General features: G+C 33.7%; 1 protein-coding gene across 2 annotated transcripts; it reads right to left on the bottom strand.

Annotated features, from left to right (window-relative positions):
- Positions 1-2,803: 2,803 nt before the first annotated feature.
- LOC133314458 (homeobox protein knotted-1-like 1) lies at positions 2,804-7,141 on the bottom strand. 2 transcript variants are annotated; one of them, XM_061515937.1, is made up of 6 exons: positions 7,009-7,141; positions 6,594-6,908; positions 6,300-6,410; positions 5,875-6,022; positions 3,326-3,582; positions 2,804-3,179 (listed from the first exon to the last, which is right to left on the bottom strand). In XM_061515937.1, exons 2-6 carry the CDS (start codon positions 6,825-6,827, stop codon positions 3,012-3,014), a joined length of 918 nt encoding a protein of 305 aa, XP_061371921.1. In that variant the 5' UTR covers positions 6,828-6,908; positions 7,009-7,141; the 3' UTR covers positions 2,804-3,011. The 2 variants fall into 2 exon arrangements, with proteins under 2 accessions (XP_061371921.1, XP_061371923.1); XM_061515939.1 differs by having other exon boundaries at positions 3,326-3,555.
- Positions 7,142-10,776: the final 3,635 nt, after the last annotated feature.

Genomic DNA, 10,776 nt, shown 5'->3' with positions numbered 1-10,776 from the left:
GACACGACCACCGCCACTATCGACGTCGCCATTGTCATACCACTAGTGTCGTCGTCACCACCACCATGATACCACTGCCATCATCACCACCGCCTCCATCCATATCTACCATCATGTCACCACTACCACCACCACCACGACGCCACCACCGTCACCAACCACCACTACCACCGCCATAGTCACTGTTGTCACCACCACCACTATGTCATCACTAACACCACCATGCCTTCATCACTGCTACCACCACCACCACCAACCACCACCATCGCCATCAACCACCACCATCAATGTCGCATCCACTGCCGTCACCACCATCACCATGCCATCGCCACCGCCACCACCTCTACCATCACCATCATCGCCGCAGCCACTGCCATCACCATCACTATCGTGCCACCACCACCAACTACTACACCATCATCGCAGCCATTGTCGTTACTACTGCTACCGCCGCCGCCACCACCACCATTATGCCACCATTACCACTATTGTTGCCGCAGTCACTGCTGTCACCACCACCATTGTCGCCACCACCATCACCATCACAACCGCCACCATCATCATTGTCGCAGCCATTGTCGTCACCACCACCACCATCGCTGCGGCCACCACGACTATGCAACCACCATTAACACCATTACTACCGTCGCCGCAGCCACTGTTGTCACCACCACCACCAACACCATTACCACCACTGCCGCCACCATCACCATATAAAAAGGAAAGTAATGATCCAAAAAAAATTATGTTTAATAGGAATTATTTTTTATTATATTATTTGTTGTGTTATCAAACGCAACTCTCATTCTTGGAATAAAAATAGAACATGTTATCAAACAATTTTTTTTTCTCGTGAACTGTTTCAAGGCACCGAAATGAAAAAGAATTGTTTCTTTTCAGAAACAATGTCAGAGAACAAAATGGTTGCCAAACACACCCTTAAACACATCATAAAATGCCACCTTATTTCAAGTTGTATCCTATTTACAAAAGAAATGGTGAGAAAGTTAAAACTTATTTCATTTTTATGATATTTTAAAAATAAGAAACAAAATAAAAATAATGTGACATTTTTAAAATTATAAACAAAAATATATCAGCTAAAAATGAAAAGAAAACAAACCTCAACTAAGGTAGTTTAATTTGTTTTCCATTTTCTTAGTCAGTTGATATATTTTCATAGTGTAAGAATTAAAACTCTACATCCATTATTAATTACTTATTTGGTTGCTAGTTGATCCGTTTCTTATATATAGAGAGAACAATCCGATGGCACGCCTCAATTTAATATTTTTCGTATACGTTACTCATGAATTATTTGTTTTTCACATATTCAAGTTACTCCCAAAAATTAAGCAGGGATATCTGTTCTAGATATATTATTCAGCTTAGATTCAATATTTAAAGGAAAAATCCTAATCCCCTCTGGGGAATCTTGACAGCCACCAAGAGTTTTCACCCTCCCATCATATAAAAGAGGAGTTTTCACCCTCATTCAAGGTAGGGGTGGCAAATCGTGTTCGTGGGTCGGGTTGGGGTCGACTTGTGTCTGACACGAACACGAATAGACTCAACCCGAACACGACCCGATTAATTATTTGTGTCAAAATTCTCAACCCGAACACGACCCATTTTTTCTGCGGGTTGACACGACACGACCCGAAAAATCTTATAATATAAGTATGATCCATTTATTACACAACTTGGCCAAAAAAAATGCAGCAAATCTGATTGTAATATAACAAAAAAAAATTCTTCAAACAAAAAAATAATCTAGAGGTTCCAGTGCAATTTGAAAGTTGAAACACCGAAAAGAATAATTTTTTCTTCGTAAGTATGCAAAAGTATCAAAATTACAAGATTCTAAATGCTAAAAGAAAAAGAAAAAAATAAAAAGCTTCCAAAGACTTTCTCAGCGTTCTTCATGGCAGCATATGATTTGGCATGACCTCCACTATTGAAAGCTTGCAAAGAATTAAAAAATGCAAGTGAAACTTTAGTAGATGGGAAAGGAAGATTGCAATATACGAAGGTGGGAACGAGTCAACGAGGTGGGAAAGAAATAAAATTCAGGTACGAAGGTGGAAAAGGAAGATCCAAGCCTGAGAAGAGTGAAGACAGTGGGAAAGAAAGAAAATCCAGATACAAAGGGAGTCGAAACAGAGGGAGAGAGCGCCGCTGCGGAGAGTGAAAGGGTAGTTTGAAACCTAGAGTGTATATTTTTATTTTATATCATTCAATAAAATTACAATAATAACCTTAAAAAATTAAAAAATATATATTTACGGGTCAGAGCGGGTTCACGGGTTGACCCGTGACCCGACACGAATATTTTCGTGTTATATTTTTTCAACCCGAACACGACCCATTTATTAAACGGGTTGACCCGAACACAAAAATTTTGTGTCGGGTCCAGGTTGGGTTGGCGGGTCGTGTCATAAATTGCCACTCCTAATTCAAGGAGAAGCAATGAACATCACATGAATATTCTACATTATTATTCTACATTATTACCCACCATGCTTATGACGGAATTATTGACTTGAACGTAGGATTGTCTTGTTGTACACACATGCCTTTTTTCCACCGCAAGAACATTCTACTGCCATCATCTTCTAACCACTCCTTCATGCACTCCACCTATTATAATTAGGTACACAAATCTATTCAATCTCCAAGCTTCAGTAGTTTGTCAAATATACGATAATGAAAAAGCAGCTTCCGAGAGGAACGTTCTTTCCTTTTCTTTACCTCTCTTCGGCATGATATTGTCATAAAACAATCATATATTAAGGAATACTGATCAAAGACAAAGACGTAGTACGTACACTACTATTACTATAGTTACAACTTTGACAAGGATATAAGCCAAACGTATACTCATCATTCAAGAGTGCAGGCTTCAAAATTCAGTATCTCATGTAATAGGAATGCATACATTATTACTCTAGCAGCGGGTACAAATAGCAGAAAACTTTCAGAAATCATCACGTTGAGGTCCACCACCAGAACTAGAAAAACATAGGTTCTCCTATGCCGACACCGCTTACCCCTTCCATAATGGCAAATCGCATATCCTCTGTTGGTTTCCAATGCCGTTTTCTCTGATTGATAAACCAATTATTTATCTGTTTTTGATCCAGTCCAGTATCGTCTGATAACTTCACTTTCTCCTCCTCCTGTATCATTGATTATAGTTTCAAAGCATTTACATGCATATAAATAAAATTGGCACGGTTCTTTTATTTAACCGATCAGCATAGTTTTTGTAGTTTTGACATAAACATGCTACATTAGTACGCTTTATGATATTAAATGCAATTACCGTAGGATATGGCCATCTATGATGGGTGTTCCACCAGTCCATTAGTGCCATCCTTGCATCCTTTGGTAACTTACCCTTTTTCCTTCTTTTTAGAAATTCCTTTCTCAAACTGCTAAAATGGCCACTGTACTTATGAAGGAGCATTTCTTTAACCTTTTGATCACCTGGGCGAGTCCCAGAAGATTCATGACCTTCAACTCCTTCTATCTCCTCACTTCTTAATTCCTCATCTGACAATAATCCAAAACACACGGGCTCTCAATATGCCAAAAGGACACAAACAAAAAGTTAGATTTTCAGTATTAAGAAATAATGAACGAAGGAACGTCAATTTTTCTTAAATGAATAGAGAATGAAAAATCAATAAGGATGTATGTTTGTGTGTGTACAAGTACTTCACTGTTTGACAAGATTATTTGATTATCAAGGGGCTTATTTGATTACAAGTACAAGTGAATTCACCTTACTTTACTTATGCACTTTAGAGGATTTTATTTTTTATTTTTTATTTTTTTGTGTGGAAAATATAACCCTACTATTATTAAATGCAAAAGTCAGGGTTAACATTTTTTTTTTTTTTGTCACTTGTTCATACATTGAATTAAAGCGGTCCCCCACTCCAATGTTTTCTTCTTAGGACTGACTCTCCTTTATCACTAGGATATAACTTGACTCTCAGTTACCAAAAGAAGAAAGTTCAAATATGGGAAAGCAAAATGCTGATTGCCACTTGAGGAATTGAATATATTTTTTTTTTCGTATGCGAGGAATTGAATATCTACTACTGCACTAGGTAGATAGAATATCCAATTAATGGAAAACATCAACTTATATTGTTAAGAAAGCACATGTATTCCAAAATATTGTCATCATGCAACTTAGAGCCAAAACGTCTCCATTTCACCACTCTTCAATCAGAAAACAGTAAACTTCAATTCTATTCTATGGAAATTATAAACAACAACGGAAATTCTATATCAGAAAATGAAAATAATGCAATTTTAACGAGTAAACTATAGCTTGCAAACGTGAAAGTATGATTAAATGAACGAAATAATATTTCTTCAAGTTATTGCAGATAAGTTATCTGAAGGGCCGGCTTGGCTCAGCGGTAAGCTTGCTTGCCGTGATGTGTCAGGTCGCGGGTTCAAATCAGCCTTTCTGCAAAAAGCAGGGGAAAGACTGCCTAGAGTATTCCCTTCCCCAGACACTCACGAAGTGGGTATTTGAACTGGGTCGGCCCTTATTGCAGATAAGTTATCTGCATTTACTTCCAAAACGACGTCGTTTTGAGATTAAAAAATTAAATAATTATAATTATAAAAACTATAATAACCCTGAAATAAATTAAAATTACAAAAACTCTATGATTTTCACCCAAAACGACATCGTATTAGGTTTACTGCAGATAATTTATATGCAGTAGCTGCAGAAAAAGTGAACCCTTAAACGAATAGGTAAAAGTTGCACATACAATTGAACAATCATCATCTTGAAATCTATAATTCACATTCTTGCATTAATTTATGACACACTCGAGATCGGTGGTAAATATTGTTAACAAGAGGGCACATAATTAGCAAATAGAATTTCCTTGTTCATGTAAAAAATGAATTCTTGCCGAACATCACAAATAAATTAAACTATATATGTTATCCATATAGAGTCAGTTTAATTTCATACAACTGCATCATCATTTCAAGTAACAAGTAAACAAATTAAGTACGAGTAACTTTGGCCGGAACAAATTAGGACCCGTGCCGTAATTGCATCAAGATGATATATGAAATCATGTGTATTTGTATGTTTGAGTCACTCGATTATCTCCAGACCATGTTAAATCCAAAATGTCCATAAAAAAAAAAAAAAAATTGAATAAAAAGTCAAATTTGTCAGAATATGAACGTGCACATTCTGATATATAAACAGTAGACTTAATGTAACATCAAACGGCCGTAATCCGAATTTTCAGAATATGAACGTTCACATTTCATCTATTCACTTAGCTCATTAAATTGAACAAAAAAATTTATGGTGTTCAACGTACGTATGTGATGACTGATGACGAAATTAGCACCGGTAATAATAAAAAAAGAGAGGAGAAAATAGCTAACAAAAACAACAGTATGGTCAATCATTTGTCTTCGGAACACTATACATGTTAATAGATTCAAATTTAACATGTCAGGTTGTGGTAGAAGTTCATATTAAATATTTTTAAATCCGCTGCACCTTTAACGTACACAAAAGGGCCATCCACATTCAGAATAATGAAAGATAACGGGTCATATACAGAATTTTCTAAGTATTTGAACGCTATTTCTACGAGGTAATTGAGTCCTGCTCTTCTGTTAAATTTCTCTAAAAGAAGTCATAAAATATATATAATATATAAATGCGCATGTAGTTAAGTGTTAATTGAGAAAAGATCTGCGCTAGCTCTAGAGTTTCTGAGTATTTTAGTTCCACTTAATTAAAACTCACTAGCCACTAAGATACTACTACTAGGCATGCAACACGAATGAATAAGCATGAAATCAAGCGTTTACCCGAGCGGTTATTATCCGATGACTTTGTTAGTGTTCCCTTACAAAGGTTGCTGAGTTGTGATTCCATACTGCCCAAAAACAAAGTCGCTTCATTGAAGGGTTTGGACAGCTCCTCTTTGTATCTATGAAGAACTTCGCAGTATGATTCCTTCAAGTTACAGAAAGAACAGTTCAAATCTTCATTCAGAAACAATACAACAATTCCTTGGTGAGACATATACGCATGTATCTATATTTGCCAAAAAGAAAAGCAAGTATCCACCTAATTAATTTCCAGAAAATTGACCATAAAAACTGGGTCAATGTTAGTGTCACCAAGATTTCATCTTTTTTCCTCCAACTTATTTGGAAAAAAAGCAAAATATGTCAACATAAAACCCCAAAAAATTAAAATAAATAAATAAATAAATAAATCGAAAATATACCATGAACTCGTCAAGTTCAGGACCATCCCCTATCTCAGGGCGAGCATTCATGGGGTGAATTTCTCGGCCTATTTCTTCGAGAAGGGATGCCAGTTCTGGTGGTGCTCCAACCTTTCAATACAATAGCTTAATTACTACCATTTAGTATTCATTTGATTTCAGACGATTTAGACATAAAAACACTAACTCTACAAGTATATATATCTATATGTATATATAGGTATGAATGTGGAATAATTAAGAAAAAGAAGAGAACAACATTAATTAATTAAGCAATAATCAATGGTGTATGACCTTTTGGCATTCTATGTATGCAGATACTAAATCTGGATAAAGAGGATGATTTGCGATCTGGATCTTGATCATCCGATCCGAGATATCAGACTCGGTTACCTCTTCCAGCTGTAGATAATCATTAGGCACTGATCCCAGATGCAATTCAGAAGTAGTAGAAACACTCACGTTGCCGACTCTAACATCATCCTCTGTACAAGACAAATGAGGTTTCACACTGTAAATCTCTTCCATGGGAACTGGATTGAAATCCTCACTGAGCTGGTGAATTCTACACTATTAGACACCCAAGCAAGCAAGTTCGAAGCTTCTTCTCTGATAAAGAAAAAAGCAGAGATGAAATTATAAGTATTTATATAATTAAAAACATGAGATTATTAATTAATTAGACCCTATATATTGTGGAAATACCAACCATATCGATCTGTTATGTAATATAGTGCGAGCGAGCTATTTAGGTTTGTTATTAGAGCAAGCAGCAATAATATTTACTGGGAGAATCCAACTGCTACGGATAGAAATTTATTTTTGGTTGGATAAAGATCGACCAGTTTAAGTGCGTCTGCGTGTTGATACGAAATTACACTGATAATGACAGAGGAAGAAACAAAGGGAGAAAGGGTTGCTTAGATTGAGAGCAACAAGTAAGTGTGGAAGAGGACGAGGAGAACCTGGCTTAAAGACTTTTTCTTTTCCAAGAATACATGGGGAGTGGGGAAAAGAAACAAAGGAAAGAGGACAGATAAAAGATGGAGATAGAGAGAGTTAAAGTGTGTGTGCGAGAGATCGAGAGAGAGAGAGAGAGAGAGAAAACAAGGAACAGTGATATGAAAGAAAGAGGAAGGAAGGTGGGAGTGTGTCGGATTGAGAATTTGGATGAGTGTGATGTGAGAAGGGAAAGGAAGGGAAAACAGTAGAAGGATTTGACAAGGGTAAGGTGTGAACTGTGAAGCCGATTGGGCATGTGCATGTATCATGTAGGTCGTGTCAGTGTAGGCCCTATACATATCATTCTATTATGTGCTTCTCTTCTCATTGGAGCCATGCCTTACTGCAACGTAACCATGTTTAATTGGACGCCTTTAAAATGTGGGTCAACCTCTTCACTTGGCAATGACCTGAATACCAGCTATTTTTTGTTAAAAAAACACAAAACCCATCTCATCCAATTTTTATTTCAGTATTTCATTGGTTGTAAAATGAAAGACAACTTTTAGAAGGTGTTTGGTACGCGAGATTTTTCGGGATTCCTGGTAAACTGAATTTTTTTAAATTTTTAATTTTTGAATATTATCATAAACTGAATGCAAAAATTATATTTTTAAAAATCGAGATTCCTAGACAAATAAAAATTTCTCATATACCAAACACGCTTCCTTGCAGTATTTGTTTGGAATGCAAAAGTCTAACCACGTGTTGCATTTATTAGAAATTATTTAAAATAATGATTATATAAATCATTATTTAACTATAAATTTAATGTCTTATAATTTTGAGTTGAGACGTAATATTCAATCTATTTATTATGGTGAATTGGTAGAAGTTTATATTATTTTTTTATCAAACTCGTCAAATTTTAAAAACCAACATTAGCCTTATAAATTATTCTATCCCATTACATTTTTTGTCTACCAATTTAAATTAAAGAAAAATCCAATAATTGAGAGGGTTTATAATCAAATAAAGTTCCTCTACTTTAATTAGTTCCATAAAACCACATTGTAATTGAGGTCTTTTTCAAAAGAACACCCTATACTTTTTATCCAAATATAGGGTAATATAACTCTTATGTTACATAATAGGAGAATCCATTCTTGCAGAGTCATCGATGTGCGAGCCTATTCTTTTTAATTATTATTTTTTACAAAAATGGTGGGACCCGCAAAAATATGTTTGTGCAGGAAAATTCAATTGCACTCTATTACTTGACAAAACTAAATCCCAATAATTTATCCTCTTGTACTATTAAATGACAACAATTAAACATATTTGATAAATTTAATACAAAATTACCCTTCTTTTTATCAATCACTTCATTTGTTACTTTTATTGCTGTTGGATTTCACTTCAGTTAGGGTTGCTTCACAGCCATATGTCACTTTAGAACATTGTTATATAATAAACTTAAATTCTTCAATTTATCTTCCTTTCTACGCAAACCCAGATTGAAATTTAATATAAAATGAGCATCCTTGTATATTTATGAAAATTATAAGCAAGTGTAGCAATGTTAAACATTTTATTTATAGAGGGCATTCATTCACATCAAGAAATTGATATCTCCAGGTGCCATGAAGTAAATCTTAAATAGATAAAATTAAATAAAGAACAAATCCATTAAAACTAAACGTTGAGAGGGAAGCAAAGGCATCACCACAAACCCAATAGAATTTACAAGCATGGAAAAAGCTGGTAATCAAACAAAACCCAGTTGCGAGAGAGAGAAAAAAAATTGTAACTTAAAAATACAAAGCCACCCGAGAAAATGCAGGAATGCCGCGAGTTAATGGAGAACATGCGTTAGAGAGACACAGATTAAAGAGAATGAGATAAACATAAAAAGAAGGCTACTTTTGATTGGTGAAGAGCGATAACCGATAAAAGTAAGGGATGAAGTGATTAATAAAGAGAAGGGTATTTAGTATTTACCTTAAAAATAAAATAAAGAGAAGAGTATTTTGTATTAAATTTATTAAATATGTTTAATTGCGGTAGTTTAATAAGAAAAAATATTTGTTCTTTTAAATGACATAATTATATCATTTTACACTCAGAAAGAAGTAAGACCCACATCTTTATATTTTTTTATCAACTCTCTCTCCTTCTCTTTTTTTTTGGTAGACAACTCTCTCTCCTCCTTTATTTATCTCTTTCTTTCACTTAAAATGATACGACTTTACATCCTTTAAAATGATACAACACTCTTTCCAATTTAATAATACGAGGGGGTCAATTGTTTAGATTAAAAGTATAAACTGGTATTTTGATTAAAAAACTCTAATTACAAGGTGCTTTTTTGGAATTTATCCTTTTTTTTAGTTTAATTTTCTTATGCTATATACTATGTGTGTGGCCCATATTTATTAAAAAAAATATTGCACAAAAATTAAAAAATTACTGATAGGAGAAAAATAATTCTTGATATGAAAAAATATTTTTCCTTTTTTATACCGAAACAATAATAACCATTCTTGCTTGATTTCGTTATATTGTTTTTTATCCATTACCGTCAAATCAGACATAAAGAGATAAAAACGCAGACTCGCCTGATCTAACATTTTCAAATAAATTACTTAATTATTATAAAAAATTTAAACATATTAAATTAAAAAAGTGTTATATTTACAAACTAAACTATTATAACCAAATATTAGTTTCCGTCAATTTAATAAAATTATAATTTATTAAGTCATATTTATTAATTTTTAATAAATTATAACCATTAAATTAATGAAAATCAATAGTTAAAATTTAGTTATAAGAGTTTATAAATAATTTAATTTGTAAATAGAATCTTTTTCATTGAAAAATATGCTTTTTTGAAGAAAAAAAATAAACGGCTCCTAAATATTAGACACTTAATAATATTGAAACAAATTTGAAACCTTAATATTATATTTTAGATCTGAAAATTTTAAATCAGGTGAAAATTAATTTGGAAACAACCCTTATTGACGAGCGCAGCGAACTCAGAAAGCCATGTGAAGTTTGGAAGTGAGACAACTCTTGCAGGATAAACAGGTGTCATAGGAACCGTGGAATTATATATTTTTTTTTTAATTTTATATAATCTGATCATATAAAAAATTTATATCTATTTATTTTTTATTAATAATACTTGGATTCCACATATTTAATTTATATGAAGTAAGATATAAATACAAAAAATTTATACAATCACATCACATAAACTTTTAATACGAGAGAATTCAATTCTCCCTTTGTGACTTAAGGGTCTGTTTGGTACAAGTATTTTAAAGGGACTACTGGTAAACCTTCTTTGATAAACGTAATTATCATGTTTGGTAGAAGGAACAAAAACCAGTTCCCGCCAGTAATTTGATTTATAAAGAAAAATCACTATTCATATTACCAAAAAAAACATGGTAATTCAGAAAATCACGTAAAGAGAAATCACAACAATAATTTTTTAGAAAACATACCCCAACAAACATAAAAACTT

Source organism: Gastrolobium bilobum, unplaced genomic scaffold (assembly GCF_033153095.1).
Source record: "Gastrolobium bilobum isolate Gb01-03AN ecotype WA unplaced genomic scaffold, APGP_CSIRO_Gbil_v1 utg1951, whole genome shotgun sequence".
Taxonomy (NCBI): domain Eukaryota; kingdom Viridiplantae; phylum Streptophyta; class Magnoliopsida; order Fabales; family Fabaceae; genus Gastrolobium; species Gastrolobium bilobum.
The sequence above is the reverse complement of the archived record's forward strand: the minus strand, read 5'-3'. Positions and strand labels throughout refer to the sequence as shown.